Source organism: Sebastes umbrosus, chromosome 2 (genome assembly GCF_015220745.1).
Source record: "Sebastes umbrosus isolate fSebUmb1 chromosome 2, fSebUmb1.pri, whole genome shotgun sequence".
NCBI classification, from domain to species: domain Eukaryota; kingdom Metazoa; phylum Chordata; class Actinopteri; order Perciformes; family Sebastidae; genus Sebastes; species Sebastes umbrosus.
In genome coordinates, this window is record NC_051270.1 from 2,253,995 (window position 1) to 2,276,663 (window position 22,669).

The window sequence follows — 22,669 nt, forward strand, 5'->3', positions numbered from 1 at the left end:
CAACGGCTATAAACCAAGATGGCGACTGCCAAAACCAAGATGGCGACGGCCAAAAACCAAGATGGCGACAGACAAAAACCAAGATGGCGACGGCTAACAACCAAGATGGTGACGGCCAAAAACCAAGATGGCGACGGCTAAAAACCAAGATGGTGACGGCCAAAAACCAAGATGGCAACAGCCAAAAACCAAGATGGTGACGGCCAAAAACCAAGATGGCGACGGCTAAAAACCAAGATGGCGACGGCTAAAAACCAAGATGGCGACAGACAAAAACCAAGATGGCGACGGCTAAAAACCAAGATGGTGACGGCCAAAAACCAAGATGGCGACAGACAAAAATGTTCAAGGACACTTTGACATGAGGATAGTAGGAGGCGGGGACTAAAGGTTGACCCGCTCTACGGTGAACCCCCCGAGCCACAGCCGCCCCGTATCCCTAGCCTCTTCCCATGAGATCACATAAAATATTCATTGGACGGTAACTACAGCCGTCAGACCACTGTACAGAGGTAGAAAGTACAATATATCTCTCTGAAATGTAGTGCAGTAATGGAAATACTGAAGTAAACAGGTACCTCAAACTGTACTTGAGCAATAGTTACTTTCAAAACCTTGACAATCAAAACCAAAACGACCTGCAGGAAGAGAAAGGACAAGACATAAATGAGAAAACAGTTTGTTTCTTCTCGTAATCTGTGTGAACTTTTAACAAGCAGCCTGTGGCGTTGTTTACGGCAGGATGCACTTGCTTTAAGACGCCGTCTATCTCGGATCCGTCAGGCAGCTTGTAAGCCGAGTCGGGCGGCTCAGAGGGCAGATAGTCAATAACTGTAAAAGGACACTTGGCCTATATAATCTGATTCCTTTCTGAGGGTTTCCTCTCAATCTATACGCTCCACGGACTTCCTGTCTTTCTTCTTTTCATTATGTAGAAACTGGAGACGGACCGGACCGGCTCAAACAAAGCCTGAATTCTTAATGGCGCCCGCATCAACATGCCATGCTAATGAAATACAGTTCATCCTGAAAGTTTTGGCGGGGACCTGATTCTGGGCTGGAGGTTAATTAACGAGTGTTTGTGCTGAATCAAGGGCGACTTATCAGTTGCCCCGCTGCACCGGTCCCCTGGTGATCCGGAGCAAATTGAGAGAGCAGAGCAATTCCCCAGGAGTTTGGTTTAATTTCTTCTGAGGGAGAGATTCCAGTGAACCGTGTTAACCCCGCGGCACCGTCAGGAAATTAAGTTGCAAAAAGAGGCTTAAGGTTTCCAAACAAAATGAAATGAAAGGCTGCGGCTGTAATCTTCATCAGCCGGCCGCCCGCAAACTCTGTGGAGTGAGAACAATAGTTCAAAATGTAAATAAGATGCAGACAAACAAGGACAATGTGTTTTCTCTGAGTCTCTGAGAGTATGATTTATTAATTATATAACTCCACCACACAAAAGGAAAGTTTATATCAATTACTTCATATCTAAAAAGAACATTCAGATATCTGATTAAAAGCTTTAATTAGTATTTTCATATTAACGATTAATCACATGAATATTTGTATGTAAAGGTGTCACCTGGAGCCAAAGACTGTTTATAAGAAGAGGACGTGAAGCCTTGAGTTCGGCATTTTGGCTGTCACCATCTTGGTTTTCGTCTGTCGCCACCTTGTTTTTTTCTGTCGTCATCTTGGTATTCGTTCGTCGCCATTTCGTTTTTTCGTCTGTTACTATCTTGGTTTTCGTCCATCTTCATCTTGGTATTTGGCCGTCACAATCTTGGTTGTCGTTTGTCGCCATTTTCGTTTTCGTCCGTCTCCATCTTGGTATTTACGAGAGGGTGGAGCTAAGTACAACCGAACGCTGAATAAGACATTTTTAGGCGACCAAAATGTTCCGATTAACTTTGATGAAGTGAAAACACACTGTGAAAGAGTTAAAGTTGTAAGACAAAAACACGGACAACTCCTAGACCGGACAACGCCGTGATAGCAACCTGTCAATCACAAGGTAGCCCCGCCCTAAAGCATCCTCTGCTTTATGGTCTATCTGACTCTAAATGGGACCATAATTTACTAAATGAACATCATGCTGTATTGAAGAAGACTTGAAACTAGTGATTGAGATCATAAACTCATGTTTACAATGTTTACTGAGGTAATAAATCAAGTGAGAAGTAGGGTTATTTTCTCACAGACTTCTATACAACCCCAATATACTATTATAAATACTACTTAATATACTCCAAGCATGATCCTGCAGCCTCGTGGAGTCCCAGCATGCTCTCTGGTTTCCCTCCGCGTCCCTCCTGCTTGTGGATTATCATGTAATCCCTGATATTCATCAGTCCTGGAGGTCAGAGATCGTCTTATTACAACATCGCTCTCGTTGTGCTGGTTTGCGGGGTTAAAGAGTTCAACATGATGAAGAACTCTTTGTTCATCTTCCTCCTCTAAACTCAAAGCGGGCCGAGTGTTCATTTTGACAGCTACTTTTATTTATTCATTTATATTTAGTCTTGTGTCAACTGTCCTTATTAGTTTTTATCATATTCACTCAACCTCATCCTGTTTTGTTTAGTCAAGTTTTAGTTGACTAAACAAGTCAATTAAAACTGTTTTAGTCATCAGATTCAGTCAATCTAACCGAGCCAAAATACCACCTGGTTTCTTTCTCCCTGTTGTTGTCATTGTTTACTTTAACTTAAGTAAGTTACTCTGAGTCCTAAACTAAATTTTAGTCTCGTCTTTTATCGTCAACAACATTGCATGTTTATATCACCACAGTTAGTGTTTAATGGCGTCGGTGCCGTCTCGTCATCGTCCCGTCTTAGTTATGGAAAAAAAGGTTGTTGACAAACATATTTAGTCATAGTTTTCATTAACGAAATTGTTACTGAAGGCACTTCAGTCAGTAAGTGAACGCATCGGCGTTGAAATGCATGTCAGTAAGTGAACACATCGGCGTTGAAATGCATGTAAGTAAGGGAACGCATCACAGTTTAAAATGCACTTCGATATGTTTGCCAGTTAGTGTTAACGGCGTCGGTGCCATCTCGTCATCGTCTCATCTTAGTTATGGAAAAAAAGGTCGTTGACGAACATATTTAGTCATAGTTTTTGTTAACGAAATTAACACTGAAGGCACGTCAGTATGTTCGCCAGTAAGTGAACACATCGGCGTTCAAATGCACGCCAGTAGGTGAACGCATAAAATTTGTGTATCAGAACTCAGTTTCTTCTCCTCTCACATTAATCATCTCACGACCCCTCAGATTTATCTAGAGACCCTTTGGAGGGCCCCGATCCTTACGTTGGGAACCACTGGACTAAACTAAAAGTGTATATAAAGTAGTTAAAACCAGCTCCACCTGTTAGAGCAGCTACAACAGTAACATGCTGATCTAACAGTGATGCATCAGTATTAATTTATAATAAAATAATCTGCAGAATGAGTACTTTTGCTTTTGATACTTAAAGTACATTTAGCTGGTAATACTTCTGTACTTTTACTTTGAATGCAGGACCATATTTTTGAAGCTCATAAGAGACTTTGTGAGGTCGATACATGGAAAAAGGACAAAGAGGTTTACTCTGAAGTTTAAAAAACAAACCAACTGTAATCTAAAAAATCATCTGAATCTGAAGAGCGAAGTCTCGAGGCTCTCCTCTTGAGGCCCCAATCAGTTACCACGGCAACGTGACCCCGATTAGTCAAACAAGACACAATAGACACAAACACATAGTAAAGTTGTGTGTAATCCACTCTCTCTCTCTCTCCGCAGTACGGAATATAAAACAGGAAATAAAACCCTCAGAAGAAGAAAGCCACCAGACGTTTATTTACCAGAGGTCACATTCATCAGAGCGAGGATGTCACTGTCACAGCGGCTCACGTATCGGTTATTAGATCTGCACCAAACACAACCACCTGCTTCTTGTAAAGCGGCAATGCAAATCATGAGTGACATAACACTGTGTGCGTGTGTGTGTGTGTGTGTGTGTGAGGCTCTGTGTTTTATCTTCTGTCCTGTTTTATTAATCCTCTCTGTGTGTTTGGACGTCTGCCTGTACAAACTTTGTCAATCAGGCTTTAGCTGCATTTAAACAAAGGCTTTACAGCTGAGTCCAGTTTATACTGAAGAGTCCTGATCGAGTAGACAAGCAGCTGCACTGTAAAAAAACAACTCTTTGTTGATTCTATTGATGTATTATAGATGTGGTAAAGAGCATCTTTTCTTTTTGCTTGAGATTTCTTGTTGATGTTATTAAAGGTACAGTCTGTAGGATTCAGTGATATCTAGTGGTCTGGTTGCAGATTGCAACCAACTGAGTAGCCCTCTGCTCACACCACTGTAGTCAAATAAACACCTGAATGTGTATTTAGGATGTTTTCTTTCCTCTAGTCTGATAGAAAACATGTTATGGAAGCAAAGTAACTCAAAATCTCCAACCAGTGCATGAAAACACATGTTTTTGCCTGAATGTGTCTAAGAAACCAATGTTGACTCTATTAGTAGGAAAAAGGAGGTGAAGAGTCTCCACATCCATCCACCACAACATCATCGAAGGGTTTTACAGTAACAATTCCTCTCTAATCTGTTTCTCTTTTAATCTGAAGGTGAAGTGAACAGAAGTTTATCGATGGCGAGCTGAACACAGATCTCCAGAGACCTTCAGGAAGATACAACATCTCTGTTTGGTTTGTGAAAACCTGGACGGCTCGTTGTCTCTGCTTTCTATTTAATAAGAAGACAAGACGACGACAGCTGAGATACAACTGACATGTTCACAATAATAAAGTTTCCTCAGACTCATCCCCGTCTACCGTCTATTTTAATTTATATTACACACATTACATCTCACCAGCTGTGGAATATAACTAAGTACATTTACTCAAACACTGTACTTATAATAAATATAGTTTTGAGGTAGTATATACATTTTATACTCCTCTATTTTACTATAATTCAGAGGAAAATATTGATGCAAGATTTCACAGACCGGAGGAAAACAAGCAGTAAGAGCTGATCTGAGGTCTGCTGTGCATCTGTCGTCTCTGAGAGGCGGCTGTCAATCACTCTGAACTCTGACCAAACGGTCAAACTAGGCAGCGCTGATCAAATATGAATCAATATTATGTTACGTTAATGCCTATTTCTCTCCTCAAATGTTCTCAGAATCATCTTGTAGTGCACGGTTTAGCTGTAAAATGAGAAAGTTTGTGACCAATCAAGTTGATGAAATACCAAGCACCGTCCACCAGCCGGAGCACAGCCAATAGGAACACTCTCTCTCTGAAATGACCTGTGATTGGTCAAAGTCTCCCGTCACGGGCTAGATGTTTTAAAGCCTGAAAACAGAGCCATGAGGAGGAGCAGAAGTCTAGTTTTCTCTCAGAACACTTGAATTACAATATGCTGAAAGGTTATTATGGGATTTTTAGCCCAATAATGCCAAAAATATACTGACTACTGAAGCTTTAATATTATATTACTTTTCTGTCAATAAATCCCCCGAAATGTTACAGACTGGTCCTTTAAATATACAGACTCCAACTATTACATATAGAAATATCAGAGTACTGAATCCACCAGTTGAATTACCTTAACGTCGTTTTTTACAGTGTAGAAGAAGGAGAGATGGAGATGGGAGGAAGGAGGAGGAAGAGGAAGAGGAGGAAGAGGAGGAGGAAGAGAAGGAAGAGGAGGAGGAGGGAGGAAGAGCAGGAGGAAGACGAGGGGGAAGAGGAAGAGGAAGAGGAGGAGGAAGAGGAGGAAGAGCAGGAGGAGGAAGACGAGGGGGAAGAGGAAGAGGAAGAGGAGGAAGACGAGGGGGAAGAGGAAGAGGAAGAGGAGGAGGAAGAGGAGGAAGAGGAAGAGGAGGAAGAGGAGGAGGAAGAGGAAGAGGAGGAAGAGGATGAAGGAAGAGGAAGAGGAGGAGGAGGAGGAAAAGGAAGAGGAGGAAAAGGAGGAGGAAGAGGGAGGAGGAGGGAGGAAGAGGAGGAAGAGGAAGAGGGAGGAAGAGGAGGAAGAGGAAGAGGAGGAAAAGGAGGAGGAAGAGGGAGGAGGAGGGAGGAAAAGGAAGAGGAGGAAAAGGAGGAGGAAGAGGGAGGAGGAGGGAGGAAGAGGAGGAAGAGGAAGAGGGAGGAAGAGGAAGAGGAGGAAAAGGAGGAGGAAGAGGGAGGAGGAGGGAGGAAGAGGGAGGAAGAGGAGGAAGAGGGAGGAAGAGGAGGAGGAGGAGGAGAAGGAAGAGGAAGAAGGAGGAAGAGGAGGAAGAGGAAGACGAAGAGGAGGAGGAGGAAGAGGAAGAGGGAGGAAGAGGAGGAGGGAGGAAGAGGAGGAACAGGGAGGAAGAGGAGAAGGAGGAAGAGGAAGAGGGAGGAGGGAAGAAGAGGGAGGAAGATGAGGAAGAGGAAGAGGGAGGAAGAGGAGGAAGAGGAGGAGGGAGAAGGAAGAGGAAGAGGAGGGAGGAGGAAGAGGAGGGTGAAAGAGGAGGAGGAAGAGAGAGGAAGAGGAGGAGGAAGAGGAGGAAGAGGAAGAAGAGGAAGAAGAGGAGGAAGAGGGAGGAGGAGGGAGGAAGAGGAGGAAGAGGAAGAGGGAGGAAGAGGAGGAAGAGGAAGAGGAGGAAAAGGAGGAGGAAGAGGGAGGAAAAGGAGGAGGAGGAGGAGAAGGAAGAGGAAGAAGGAGGAAGAGGAGGAAGAGGAAGACGAAGAGGAGGAGGAGGAAGAGGAAGAGGGAGGAAGAGGAGGAGGAGGAGGAGAAGGAAGAGGAAGAAGGAGGAAGAGGAGGAAGAGGAAGACGAAGAGGAGGAGGAGGAAGAGGAAGAGGGAGGAAGAGGAGGAGGAGGAACAGGGAGGAAGAGGAGGAGGAGGAAGAGGAAGAGGGAGGAGGAGGAGGGAAGAAGAGGGAGGAAGAGGAGGAAGAGGAAGAGGGAGGAAGAGGAGGAAGAGGAGGGAGGAGGAAGAGGAGGGTGAAAGAGGAGGAGGAAGAGGAGGAGGAGGGAGGAAGAGGAGGAGGAAGAGGAGGAAGAGGAAGAAGAGGAAGAAGAGGAGGAAGAGGAGGAGGAGGAAGAAGAGGAGGAGGGAGGAAGAGGAGGAAGAGGAGGAGGGTGAAAGAAGAGGAGGAGGGAGGAAGAGGAGGAAGAGGAAGATGAGGAGGAGGAGGAGGGAAGAAGAGGAGGAGGAGTTTCTTGCTGTCAGACTCAGATGATGAAGAGGATCCAGCAGCAGGTTTCTCTGTTAGATCATCTCGTTCATTCTGCCCTCGGAGCGACGGAACCGGAGCGGAGCGATCCGAACACCGAGAGACCAGTCCGGAGAGCTGCGACGTGTTCAGACCGGTGATGCTGCTCAGACAGACTTCACAACTTCACACAGGATCCATCAACTGTTAGAACACTGAGATCTGCAGCTTGTTATTATTATTATTACAATAATAATAATAATAATAATAATAATAACAGACATTATAATGATGTCTTCATGATGAGGATCTTCATCACAGCAACAGATGAGAACATGTTCGGGACTAATAACGGAGAGCTGAGGAGGCAAACCTGCGACCTGGAAGGTGAGTTAATATATTATTATACTGTTTTATTATCACTTCTACTGCCATTAGGACACAATAAAGCCTCCTATCATCAGAATAAAATATAATTTAACTTCAACAAGCCGTTAATTAAATTAGTTTTCTCTTTAATTAGCTGCTGCTCTAATTTCTGTTTCTAATTAAGAGATAAAGACTTTATTCTCCTGTGCTGATAGTTCCTCTATTAGATCTCATCCTGATTAATATTACTGGAACAACTAATGGTTCCAGCTTCATAAATATGAAGTTTTGCTGCTTTTTTTCCTGTTAATAATGTTAATGTATTATTAATAATGAGGAATGTTTGGACTAAACAAACATGGTGAAGGTGTCACTTTTGGCCCTGGGTTATTGGGATTTTTGCAAACCAATCAATCGATTAAAGGAGAAAATAATCAGCATGATTTACCCTTAATGAAAATAATCATTAGCTAATAGTTCAAAATGAGCTCCAGCTCGACCAGCTACAACAGTAAAATCCTGCTTTTACATTAATGCATGAGTAATAATAATGTAATGATATAATATTAGTGCTGTCAATCGATTAAACTAGTTAATCACACATTTTTTATCTGTTCAAAATGTAACTTAAAGGGAGATTAATCAAGTATTTAATCCTCTTATCATCATGGGAGTGGACAAACATGCTGCTTTATGCAAATGTATGTATATATTTATTATTGTAAATCAATTAACACAAAACAATGACAGATATTGTCCAGAAACCCTCACAGGTACTGCATTTAGCATTAAACAATATGCTCAAATCATAACATGGCAAACTGCAGCCCAACAGGCAACAACAGCTGTCAGTGTGTCAGTGTGCTGACTTGACTATGACTTGTCCCAAACTGCATGTGATTATCATAAAGTGGGCATGTCTGTAAAGGGGAGACTCGTGGGTACCCATAGAACCCGTTTACATTCACTGATCTGGAGGTCAGAGGTCAAGGGACCTCTTTGAAAATGACCATGCCAGTTTTCGATCGCCAAAATGTAGAATGATGACGGTAAACACCACATGGTGGCGTTGCAGTGAAATGAAAAATAGCAAAATGTTCAAATAGTGCACTTTTATTATTATTTAATTCCAAAGTTTTCTTAAAAAAACACTAAAAGTAGAAACATACAAGCAGTAAAATAGAGCATATGTGCATGCATCCAGTCCAGATTTTTGAATTAATGGGTAATTTCAGCAAAAAACAGCCAGTAGATTATTTATTTTTATTTGTCCATGTTCTCAGATATCCTTCTCTGAGATTTCTGCCTCCACCCCAAAACAATAGAGGTGATTGGAGTTTATTTTGTGTGTTCACAGCATTGATATTCAACAGCATCATCTCTTTCTGGGCATGTTTAATACTGTATAGTATCGATGATCTGAATTGCACTTATTTTAACTATTTGTACACGCTGGTTTGATGTCAATTCATCACCACATTATAGGTGGCAATTTTTCAGAATCTCAAATTTTTTTTATCTTTAAATGTAAATAAATAAATGTCTTTGGTAGAAAGTAGTCCCAATAAAAGCTGTGCTGACAGGAAGGTCAAATAAAAACTATCCGTGTGGAGAGATACCAGCAGAGGTCAGTGAGAAAATGTGTTTTTTATGTAAATGAATCTGCCCTTTAAGCTCACAGTGTGTTTTGCATGTTTTTGTTAGGATGAGATGAACTTTATTAATCCCCAAAGGGGAAACTGGTTTGTCACCGTGCACAAAAACAAAAACAAAACAAAGACGTAGACACAATAAAATACGTCAACTACCCAAGATAGCATCACGCAGTTCACTGAAGGGAAGTAGATAGTTCCAACAACGATAAGAGGTCAGTGAGAGCTGAGTGCATCATGTGAATGAATAAATAGTGAATAAATAGTGAAAGGAGACGGTGTCTGCTGCAGGAACAAAAGACGTCCTGAACCTCTCAGTGGAGCCGCTTGCTTTGTTTATTTGACAAGATACTTACGTGGTTATTAGACTAATGTACTGGCACATTTAAAAGAACATCACAGGACTTATTTCCACGGTGGTCCTTGTCAAGCAGATATCTGTTACCATTAAAAACCAGTTTCAGGACGTCAGGTCGAAGCAGAAGTTGTAGTTAAAGGAGCTTCTTCAGTTTTCGCCGGCAGGTCGATCTCAGAGACGTTTTAACCTCTCTGGCTCGTTCACACCACGACGTCACACCTGAGCTGCTGACAGTTTTAAGGTCACTCAGCAGAGTCGACCGAGTCACGTGAATCGAGGCGTGAATTGGTGTGAAGTCAACTCAGAAGGGTGTCAGGACTAAAAGTGGGGTGCTAAGATCTTTTTTTTTTACATTATTGCACAATGCACGTGCACAATGCAATTGCACAATGCACAATGGACGTAATGTGGCTTAATCTATTATTTCTTAAATGATTAGTCAATTAATAAATAAGTCAATCAACAGAGTATGGATGTATTACAGCCCAGTCGCAAAATTTAATGTATTGATTCCTGTACATAGACATGAATTTAAAATTTTTTTCATGATGGTCAGCACGAAATCAATTGTAATGAACCTATTTGTGAACCGGGAAGTATAAAGAGCAGCAAATGCCGTGTAGGGAGGAGGTCGGGGTGGATGGGTGGATCACAAAACACCGGACTTACACCCAGGAGACTGGAGCTGTTCGTGTCCCGTGTGAAGTCAGAAGTCAAAACTGATTTGTCACATAACTTCTGTACTTAAGTTACGGCACTTAAGGAGATATTTTAACCCAAACCACAATCTTTTCCTAAACCTAACTAAGTAGTTTTATTTTGAAAAGACAGAAATTGACACGTGCGTCACGTTGCTGAACATTCGTTGGAAAATGCACGAAAAATACGTTGTTGAAAATCGTGTTGAGCGTCACAAAAAAAAGGGAAACTCGTGTCTATGTACACGAATCAAAAAGATTAAATTTCGTGAATATTGAACGAACTGCCGCGAGACTGTGTTGCTGTTTCACTCATTGGTTGAAGTCCTGTATTCATACTTTTACTAAAATAGAAGTACAAAAGTATTGTAAAAATGTACTTAAAACATCAAACTAAGTAGTTTTTGTCAAGTAACTTGCGTACTTATACTGTAAGTTACGCCACTTCCAGTGTTATTTAAACTTAAACCGCGATCTTTTCCTAAATGTAACTAAGTAGTTTAGTTGCCTAAACCTAACCAAGTCGATCTCTGCCTAAACCTAAATGAGTAGTTTTATTTTGAAAAGACTGGAGCGGAAATTGTTGTTGGACATTCATAGGAAACGCACTAAAAATATGTTTTTTGAAAGTCGTGCTGAACGTCATGAAAAAAAAGGGTAATTTGTGTCCATGTACACGAATCGAATAGATTAAATTTTGTGACTGTTTCACCAACTGCTTTGAGACTCTGTTGTGTATTAACGGATCTGGATAAGCTGTTTCCCCATAGACCTCTATTATAAAAGAGGCGTCTGTAAAACGTCACATCAAACTGTAAAAAAGTTCAGTTATTACCCTTTGTATTATACATTTTTTAATCACAAATATGTGCAGTAAACTGTTGCTCTTTTGGTCGACAACAAGGACTTTTGTTTTGTCCTGAATTAGCTCGTGGACATTTTGGATTAAACATAAATTGAAGGTTGGATCAGGTCATCAGGATCAACAGCTATATAGAGTTGAGTGTCATCTGCATAGCAACTAAACTCAATGAATGATGACCTCTACTGGTAACGTAATGTAAAGAAGGGGACCCAGGACAGAGCCTTGTGGGACTCCATATGAAATGTTGGTTTTGTAAAGAGGCTTTAAACTGAGACAAAAAAGTTTGCATTAATAGAAAAATAGTTTCATAAGGACTTGATGTACAAAAGACTGACTTTTTATTAATTTGTTTTGTTATTACAGCTTCCTCCTAACCTCCCATCAACCGGACATACAAGCACCTCTTCCATCCTGTCACACATCCTGAAGCCAGCATGCCCATCATCAGCAATGCCAACCACGACTTCAGCACCTACTCCATCAGCAGCGACGACAGCAGCCTCGACCGCTTCTTCACCGAGATCCCGGAGACTGAGACCATCAAGGGCGTCTACTTCCAGCGCGCCCAGCTGCTTCGTGACCGCAAGGCTTCATACGTGGTCGACCACACCCTGCAGGTTCTCATCAACGTCGGGGGCAACCGCTACACCTTCCCCTGGAGCACTTTGGAGCAGTTCCCCCAGAGTCGACTGGGTCGTCTGCGCTTCTGCACCACCCCTGAGGAGATCGAACGACTCTGCGACGACTATGACGAGACATGCCAGGAGTACTTCTTCGACCGAAACCCGACAGCCTTCAGGGTCATCCTCAACTTCCTGGCCGCAGGGAAACTGCGTCTGCTTCGGGAACTGTGCGCTGTGTCGCTGCATGATGAGCTTGATTACTGGGGCGTGGACCCGGGCCATATGGAGCGTTGTTGCCGTCGCCGCATGATCACCCGTGTGGAGGAGGTGGCCGAGCGCGAGCGCAAAGAAGAGGAGTGGAGGCAGAAGAGGGTGATGATGAAGCAAACCACCACAGAGACAAAAAAGGGCTATCACAAAATGACCTGGATGCTGCGAGAGGTGGTAGAAAACCCTCAGTCGGGGCTGATGGGGAAGATATTTGCCTGCCTCTCGGTGGTCATGGTGATGGTCACCGTCATCAGCCTGTGCATCAGCACCATGCCAGACCTCAGAGATGAAGAGACCAGGGTGCGTATGAAGCCGAAAGGCTGACAGCCACACAACATCCTGTTATGGTGCATTCACACCAAGAACAAAGCTAAACTTAACTATTCAAGATCAATGCCCAACTTCAACTATTCAAGATCAATGATTAACTTCAACTATTCAAGATCAATGCCTAACTTCAACTATTCAAGATCAATGCCTAACCGTAACTATTCAAGATCAATGCCTAACTTCAACTATTCAAGATCAATGCCTAACTTCAACTATTCAAGATCAATGCTTAACTTCAACTATTCAAGATCAATTCCTAACTTCAACTATTCAAGATCAATGCCTAACCTTAACTATTAGAGGTCAATGCCTAACTTCAATTATTCAAGGTCAATGCCTAACTTTAACTATTCAAGATCAATGCCTAACTTCAACTAGTCAAGATCAATGCCTAACCTTAACTATTCAAGATCAATTCCTAACTTCAACTATTCAAGATCAATGCCTAACTTCAACTATTCAAGATCAATGCCTAACTTCAACTATTCAAGATCAATGCCTAACTTCAACTAGTCAAGATCGATGCCTAACTTCAACTATTCAAGGTCAATGCCTAACCTTAACTATTCAAGATCAATTCCTAACTTCAACTATTCAAGATCAATGCCTAACCTTAACTATTAGAGGTCAATGCCTAACTTCAATTATTCAAGGTCAATGCCTAACTTTAACTATTCAAGATCAATGCCTAACTTCAACTAGTCAAGATCAATGCCTAACCTTAACTATTCAAGATCAATTCCTAACTTCAACTATTCAAGATCAATGCCTAATTTCAACTATTCAAGATCAATGCCTAACTTCAACTATTCAAGATCAATGCCTAACTTCAACTAGTCAAGATCAATGCCTAACTTCAACTATTCAAGATCAATGCCTAACCTTAACTATTCAAGATAAATTCCTAACTTCAACTATTCAAGATCAATGCCTAACTTCAACTATTCAAGATCAATGCCTAACCTTAACTATTAGAGGTCAATGCCTAACTTCAACTATTCAAGATCAATGCCTAACCTTAACTATTAGAGGTCAATATCTAACCTTAACTATTAGAGGTCAATGCCTAACTTCAACTATTCAAGATCAATGCCTTTCCTTAACTATTAGAGGTCAATACCTAACTTCAACTATTCAAGATCAATGCCTTTCCTTAACTATTAGAGGTCAATACCTAACTTCAACTATTCAAGATCAATGCCTAACCTTAACTATTAGAGGTCAATGCCTAACTTCAACTAGTCAAGATCAATGCCTAACCTTAACTATTCAAGATCAATGCCTAACTTCAACTATTCAAGATCAATGCCTAACCTTAACTATTAGAGGTCAATGCCTAACTTCAACTATTCAAGATCAATGCCTAACCTTAACTATTAGAGGTCAATATCTAACCTTAACTATTAGAGGTCAATGCCTAACTTCAACTATTCAAGATCAATGCCTTTCCTTAACTATTAGAGGTCAATACCTAACTTCAACTATTCAAGATCAATGCCTTTCCTTAACTATTAGAGGTCAATACCTAACTTCAACTATTCAAGATCAATGCCTAACCTTAACTATTAGAGGTCAATGCCTAACTTCAACTAGTCAAGATCAATGCCTAACCTTAACTATTCAAGATCAATTCCTAACTTCAACTATTCAAGATCAATGCCTAATTTCAACTATTCAAGATCAATGCCTAACTTCAACTATTCAAGATCAATGCCTAACTTCAACTAGTCAAGATCAATGCCTAACTTCAACTATTCAAGATCAATGCCTAACCTTAACTATTCAAGATAAATTCCTAACTTCAACTATTCAAGATCAATGCCTAACCTTAACTATTCAAGATAAATTCCTAACTTCAACTATTCAAGATCAATGCCTAACTTCAACTATTCAAGATCAATGCCTAACCTTAACTATTAGAGGTCAATGCCTAACTTCAACTATTCAAGATCAATGCCTAACCTTAACTATTAGAGGTCAATATCTAACCTTAACTATTAGAGGTCAATGCCTAACTTCAACTAGTCAAGATCAATGCCTAACCTTAACTATTCAAGATCAATGCCTAACTTCAACTATTCAAGATCAATGCCTAACCTTAACTATTAGAGGTCAATGCCTAACTTCAACTATTCAAGATCAATGCCTAACCTTAACTATTAGAGGTCAATATCTAACCTTAACTATTAGAGGTCAATGCCTAACTTCAACTATTCAAGATCAATGCCTTTCCTTAACTATTAGAGGTCAATACCTAACTTCAACTATTCAAGATCAATGCCTTTCCTTAACTATTAGAGGTCAATACCTAACTTCAACTATTCAAGATCAATGCCTAACCTTAACTATTAGAGGTCAATGCCTAACTTCAACTAGTCAAGATCAATGCCTAACTTCAACTATTCAAGATCAATGCCTAACCTTAACTATTAGAGGTCAATGCCTAACTTCAACTAGTCAAGATCAATGCCTAACTTCAACTATTCAAGATCAATGCCTAACCTTAACTATTAGAGGTCAATGCCTAACTTCAACTAGTCAAGATCAATGCCTAACCTTAACTATTCAAGATCAATTCCTAACTTCAACTATTCAAGATCAATGCCTAATTTCAACTATTCAAGATCAATGCCTAACTTCAACTATTCAAGATCAATGCCTAACTTCAACTAGTCAAGATCAATGCCTAACTTCAACTATTCAAGATCAATGCCTAACCTTAACTATTCAAGATAAATTCCTAACTTCAACTATTCAAGATCAATGCCTAACCTTAACTATTCAAGATAAATTCCTAACTTCAACTATTCAAGATCAATGCCTAACTTCAACTATTCAAGATCAATGCCTAACCTTAACTATTAGAGGTCAATGCCTAACTTCAACTATTCAAGATCAATGCCTAACCTTAACTATTAGAGGTCAATATCTAACCTTAACTATTCAAGGTCAATACCTAACCTTAACCATCTAGCGAGAGTTTCCCAACTCGGGGGTTACCTTCTAGACACGATCTGCAGTCATGGGTCGTGCACCAACTTTAACGTTGTTTTCAAACAGTGACAGTTAATACATAGTATGCCTTCAAGTGTGGGATGAGGAGTTGGAATTGCTTTTGCCAATGTGACTGTTAAATCATAGACTTCTGCTCTTGTCTGAGTCAACAGAAGCAGACAGGCTGAAGAATTGATTGTATAACTAGCTGTCAGTGTAAAGTGCCTGAATTAGGCCATGTGATTATGTTTCAAAGCCGGAGACGATGGATTGATTTCTCCCTGATGGATGTTCAGTCAATCACTCTAATCAAGACTTTTGTGTGTTCCGTTCAGAAGATGAGACACACAAAGTTGTTTTTCATATCTTTTGTAATTGATGAGAGTTGGACTGAACAAACGTCTGAAGTTGTGTTTCTAAAGCAAAGCCAAGATTCCTTTTAATTTCTGGAAACCAGTTTTGTTTTTCAGTTTGGAGTCTGGCTGACATCTTAAGTTGAGTGTTGGCCACCTGGTTTAACTTGCTTTTACTCAGTTTGACAGGCAAATAATGCCGATAAAAATGAGCTTGTCAAAGAAAATGTACTAAAATTTGAGGTAATTTATAAAACAATAGGTTCTTGACTTCAGATTGAAGTAGACAAAAGCAGCTTTTCATTGAAACTGTCGCTATCAGATTTCATCAGTTGTTGGTAGCTAATGACTTAATGTCCCTGATGACTCGTAAAAAGGTTAAATATGCATTTGACTACATGATGCTAGTTCAGTGCTACGTAATGAAATAATGAGGATACAAAGAGCAGCATACTGTTCTTGTATTTTGGGGTAGCGAGTTGGCCTTAGTATTATACAACATTTTACAAGACAATCTAAGATCAGACTGTTATTTCTTTATAACATAACAATGTTAATGAGTTACTAACAACGCAAAAGTTAGATTTATGTTTTATTGTTAAACAATATTAGGATTTGAGGATGAATAGCCAGAGTTTGGCAAAGTACAGAGAATAGATTTTAACTTATGATATTTCAGAGCCGTGGTCGGGGCCATAGATTCTAACTTACTGATATTTCAGAGTCGTGGTCGGGGCCATAGATTCTAACTTACTGATATTTCAGAGCCGTGGTCGGGGCCATAGATTCTAACTTACTGATATTTCAGAGCCGTGGTCGGGGCCATAGATTCTAACTTACTGATATTTCAGAGCCGTGGTCGGGGCCATAGATTCTAACTTACTGATATTTCAGAGCCGTGGTCGGGACCATAGATTCTAACTTACTGATATTTCAGAGTCGTGGTCGGGGCCATAGATTCTAACTTACTTATATTTCAGAGCCGTGGTCGGGGCCATAGATTCTAACTTACTAATATTTCAGAGCCGTGGTCGGGGCCATAGATTCTAACTTACTGATATTTCAGAGCCGTGGTCGGGGCCATAGATTCTAACTTACTGATATTTCAGAGCCGTGGTCGGGGCCATAGAGTCTAATTTACTAATATTTCAGAGCCGTGGTCGGGGCCATAGATTCTAACTTACTAATATTTCAGAGCCGTGGTCGGGGCCATAGATTCTAACTTACTGATATTTCAGAGCCGTGGTCGGGGCCATAGATTCTAACTTACTAATGTTTTGGTGTTGAAAAGGTGCTAAAAAAGACACAACCCATGACTTCTTTAGCTGCCTGGATGTCGAGACATTAGCTTTAGAAGTTAATAGCCAGATAAAGTATATACAGTAAATGATGTAGTAAGCTGTCAACATGTTGGCAGGCAGAAAGTTCAGATCAAGTTCACCCTCATTTCTTGGATATCACTTCCTTCACAAATAATTCACTTTATTTCTAGGAGTTGTATTCCTCTGGTGACACAGCGTACAGAACTCTAGATTAAAAGTATTGATTTAAAAGCTCGATGAAGCCAGACCCCCCCCCCTCCCAGCCTTTTCTTGTCAGTAAACATAACGAGGCTCATTATGTGCAGTTAGAAACGTGTTTTACAACGTTATAATTTTAGTATTTCTGACAAATGTTCCTCATTAGAAGGTCTTGTTTTCTTGTTTTGCTGCCGTCATTCAGTCGGCTTTCAAAGCCACCCTGAAATGGAAATTGATTTTTTTTACCACTTAAATGTCTGATAATCGATATTACAACAGACTTACTTTTTTAACATCCAGTGTCGAAGGAATGTCGTATAAGCTTGTGTATAAAATCAATTTAAGTGCTTTTTACTTTGCAGAGACACACAACATTGAAATGATGTTGTGAAAAATTGAGCAGGTGTGACAATTAATAATACGATACTATGTGAAGGTTATTTGTATATCGCATCTTTGTTTGTTAAATTTAATGCTTTCTTCATCTGTGTATTTGTTGTCTTCTGACAAAAAGGTTCATTGATTTGCTGTGAAAATATGTGCTGCAACCAAAATATGTTGTTCTCAAAGGCGCAGTTATACGGCATAATGGAGTGGTTCAGGAATGAGTCCTACGTCTCTTCCAGTTCCAGTTCCCTCGTCTAGAAATCAATGTTTTTTTTAATGGGTTTTTAGTTCGATAGCTGAAACAGAGTGCATTTTTTTGTAGGCCAACCTGGACGTAAAGCCAACGGGATTGCTCCATTGGGTTTTGGATTATTGCAGAAAATCAGCTCTGTGGCAAACAGACGTTTATGATACTAACACCTTTTGTTCAGCAAGATAATCTCCACAAATGAACACCACTTTTATGAGTTTTGAAGTGTGAATGTAATCGGCAGAAGTATAAAGCTAACGTTAGGCTATAAACACCACGGTCACATGAGCGTGAGTATAAACACAACGAGGCTGTAAAGGAGGACAAGTCGCAAGATGACGTTTAGACGTCTCATTTAGCCACTTTTTAGCAACTGCCTTTTTTAAGACACTGAGTGTGTTCCAATATATGTACTTCCAGAAGTACACTTCAATGTAGTGCACTTTGTGCACTCTGTACTCACTTGAGTAGTGCGTAAATTTCAACGGGGTAGGGTCGTCTCAAATCGAATACTCTGTGGCGCACTGACTGGAAATGACGATCGCAACATTTGATGGCGGCTCGCTACCCGCCAAAATATCTTTTCTTCTTCGGGGTTTTACGGCATGTGGCATCCTTTGTGTTGCGCTGCTGCCTCCTTCAGGTTTTACCCGTCAACTACCGCCAACATATCTGCCTGCTTTGTTGAAGAAAAAAATGAAAGCAGAGTGGAAATTACGTTTCTAATGTCGTCGCCTACGATGTGTCCTCCTGTTGGCTGAAAATGCACCGGTATGTTTACGTACTGTTGTGTTTTATTCTGTTATCTACGTATGTTTGAATAGTGGTCGTGGCTCCGTCCCTTCCGCTACGTAGCCAAGATGACGACAATTGAGTGTGAAAAGTGTCCAGCGTTCCACACTCAACGATCTGACTGTTTTGAGTACAACATCCGGGTACTTTGAGTGCACTGCATTTTTTCGTACTTCCCAGTGTGAACACACTTATGCACTCAAAAAAGTGTAAGTACAGAAGTACGCGGATTGGAACACACTGAAAGGCCTTAAATTTCACACGTGGGGTATTTATTGGTGTATTTTATATCGTAGAACAAGACGTTAAAATCTCTTCAGCTTGTGTTAACCATAGAACTTATTTCAGGCATCTAAATAAAAACACATTGATGTCCAGACGAGGGAACAGGAAGTGCTAAAATGCTAACACGTGGCTGAACGAGACTTCTAAACATCATTACGCCAAACACTAGTCCACCTTTAGCTTAGTGGTGGTGACGTGAAGTCATGTGACTGTGGTGTAGTTTTTTTATAGCCTAACGTTAGCTTTTTACTTCTGGCGATTGCATTCACGCTTCAAAAATCCCGTTGGCTTTTTGTTGAAGGAACCAGGACGATGCTAACTTCCTGGTTGGTCTACAAAAATGCAGCACGTTTAAATGAAAAACACGAGAGAGCAGTAATTTAGCTTTAAATTTAAATGATTTAGTAAAGAGACAGGTTTAAAATGAATGGTTCAAATTGACGCAGCAAAACATTGATTATTTAAAAAAAAATTAAATTGATTGTCCCTTATGTAGAAAAGTTGTCACTTTAGTTTGACTACATATGAATACTTTACTCCATAACCTTCAATTTATCCACTTTTTTAAAAATTATTTTTTATTTTATTTTTTCAAATTTAAATACCTAATACATTTTCTGGGTTTCATATAAATTTTATCCTGAATTTCTACCATTCGGTGCTTAATGGCAATTCAAATAAAAATAACATGGGTGGTGGCTGAAATATTCTGACTTTTACTGTAGTCCCTCTGGGTCCTACATTTCCCATAATGCAACCCAATGGCCTCTTACATCAAGCTCCTCTGCCTCAGTGCCACGCCAACTTAATTAGAGGCCTCAGGTTATTTTCTCAGACCTCTCCACAGCCACAGAAGACGAGTGTTCACAGGCTGCGTTGTGCTAACCACGACGAGTAACCTGATCCGTGTGTGTGAAATTGGCGGCGTGACCCTTTTACAGTTGCCCAGTGTCTTCTCCTCACAGTCCGTCTCTGTGTCTGCAGGGCGAGTGCTCCCAGAAGTGTCGCAGCATGTTCGTGGTGGAGTCCATCTGTGTGGCGTGGTTCACTCTGGAGTTTGTGCTGCGATTCGTCAACGCTCAGAGCAAGCTGGCCTTCGCTCGTGGCCCCCTCAACATCATCGACGTCATCGCCATCCTGCCGTTCTACGTGTCCCTGGTCGTCGACGTCAGAGATGAGTCGCGGGAGGAAGTCATCATGGGCGCCGGCAGAGGCTACCTGGACAAACTGAGTCTGATCCTGCGCCTGCTGCGGGCCCTGCGGATCCTGTACGTGATGCGGCTGGCTCGCCACTCTCTGGGCCTGCAGACGTTAGGGCTGACCATGCAGCGCAGCATGAGGGAGTTCGGCCTGCTGCTGCTGTTCGTCTGCGTGGCCGTGACCCTCTTCTCGCCTCTGGTCCATCTAGCGGAGAGCGAGCTGGCGCCGTTTGCCGCCACGCACCCCCACCACAGCTTCAGCAGCATCCCGGCCTCCTACTGGTGGGCCATCATCTCTATGACCACGGTGGGATACGGCGACATGGTGCCGCGCAGCATCCCCGGACAGGTAGTCGCGCTCACCAGCATCCTGAGCGGCATCCTCATCATGGCGTTCCCCGCCACCTCCATCTTCCACACCTTCTCCCGCTCGTACCAGGAGCTGAAGCAGGAGTACGAGCGGCTGTGGAAGGAGGAGCGAGGCGAGGAAATAGCCGCCGAGTCGGAGGAGAGTTGGTCCAAAGTCGATCTGTCACCAAATGAGTTCACGTCTGTGTCGAAGGAAGATAATGACGGGCTGATATCAAACAAGAGTCATCAAACCGCTATTCCATCGACAGCTTTCTAACGGAGCAGGAAGAGAGCCGTCAGACACTCAGTCAATAATCACGTGTTAAAATAGTGACACTTGACCACATACTCTATCCTATATAAGCACATTTAGACTCTAAAGGACTGTTATATTATAGATACTATATTACACTTTGAGTTCTCGTCTGTTCGTGCTTTAATACATTAAGCTTCCAACAGACTATCTAGTACTTATCAGGTTATATTGAGCTTGTTTTCATGTCAGCAAATACATCCCATACTAAACCTTTAGCCTACTTAAAGTAGAACTGAAATCTGAATTATCCTCGCTTTTTGTGTAAGAAAATATAAACTATAATCTTACAGCGACTATTGTGCACATTTTTTCCATTTTGAAAAAGAAGATATAGTATATATAGAGTAATATAATATAGGATCATTTCCCAGTGTTGCTAGGAGACACATCATGCTGTATATCCTCCAGATGTTACAAGGCTTTTTCACATAGCGTTAGCTGTCAGCTGTTAGCAATTTCAGACGCGTTTCCCTTTAAAACATCCAACGTTTGGAGTTTCTTGCTGTTACGTTTTGTGTTCCATTCAAACTGGGGTTCTAGCTAGAGTTAGCCGTCTCTCTTTCGTTGGTCCAGTTGTGGTGATGACACACAGCAACAAGTACTCAACACGGAGTAACGTCAGGAATCCTCAAACCACAGACGAGGCAAAGCAACAGGTAACAAGTCAAGTCAATTCTATTCACATAGCCCAATATCACAAATAAACCTCAGGAGGCTTTAAGGCTCAGACACACCAACCCGACATCAAAGAACTAGCGGCGACGAATGTCGACAGTCGAGCCGTCTCACGTCGCCTTTGTCTTGGCCAAAAAGTTGCACTTGAACACACCGCAAAGACGACAGCCGACGTCCAATTAGCATGTACGTTCTGCATCTGCATGAGAGGAAATAACTTTCCACACCAGCAGGCGGCGGTAGTCTGTATTCATCATTCAAAAAGGGAAACAGGAAGACCTAAAGGACGGCGGATATACAAGCCGTTGTTATGATACGTACATGAAACAAAGTGGCGCCTGATGACCATTTTCACACCACTCACTCACCACTTAGCTTCATTCCAGATGTTCATGTCGCTGTGAAAATATCCGTGTGTTGGAATGATCAGATGAGATGAAGATAACAAATGAGAAGAGCCTTCTGTGTTTTTCCTCTTGACTTAACTCGTTGGCTTGCTTTCCTCACGTCCGTTTCTCTTCTCGTGCACTGATTCGTTTAAGCTGAACAGCCAATCAGAGTGATTTCTCTCACCGACGGGCGGCGCCGCCAAATCAACATGCTGAATCTGCCGAAAAACTTCCGACACGGGCAGACTAGAATCAAAAAGCTAGATCTACAGACGCTCACTGACGGCCCCAAACTGTCCGATGGCCGACAGCCGGCTTGATGTGTCAAAGCCTTAACAATCTGCACCTCATACGACACCCTCTGTCCTTTTCCACCCTCGCTCCTGATAAGGAAAATCTCTCCAAACAAACCCCTTTAACGGGGGGAAAAAATAATAATAAATTTTGAAACCCAGCCGGTGAACTTACCTATAGTGAACTATTATTCGTACCCGCAAACAGATATTACACCAGTCAAATGACGCCAGAAGTCGGTCATCCTCCGGATCCGGTCGTTGGGCGGTGCTTGGTTTTGACTCGACTGTTTTCAACTCATATTTGATCAGCGCTGCTTAGTCTGACCGTTTGAGCCAAGTTCACGAGTTTCATGAGCAGTGATTGACAGTTGCGTTAAAGACAGCTCGGCTCTAGTTGGGTGTTTTCCTTCGGGCGCGGTGAAATCTTGCAAATGCCATTAGGAGGCATAAAAGGACGCAGAGGAACCAGATTTCTGTCAGGATATAATGACAGTTTTATAAAAATATCTTTTTATCATATTT

General features: G+C 41.5%; 1 protein-coding gene across 1 annotated transcript; it reads left to right on the forward strand.

Annotated features, from left to right (window-relative positions):
• The first annotated feature begins 7,154 nt into the window (after positions 1 to 7,154).
• Positions 7,155 to 21,788, forward strand: LOC119502004 (potassium voltage-gated channel subfamily G member 4). Its single transcript, XM_037792822.1, has 3 exons — positions 7,155 to 7,562; positions 11,481 to 12,310; positions 19,906 to 21,788. The coding sequence occupies exons 2-3, from the start codon at positions 11,552 to 11,554 to the stop codon at positions 20,746 to 20,748; spliced, it is 1,602 nt and encodes a 533-aa protein (XP_037648750.1). The 5' UTR covers positions 7,155 to 7,562; positions 11,481 to 11,551; the 3' UTR covers positions 20,749 to 21,788.
• The last annotated feature ends 881 nt before the right edge of the window (positions 21,789 to 22,669 follow it).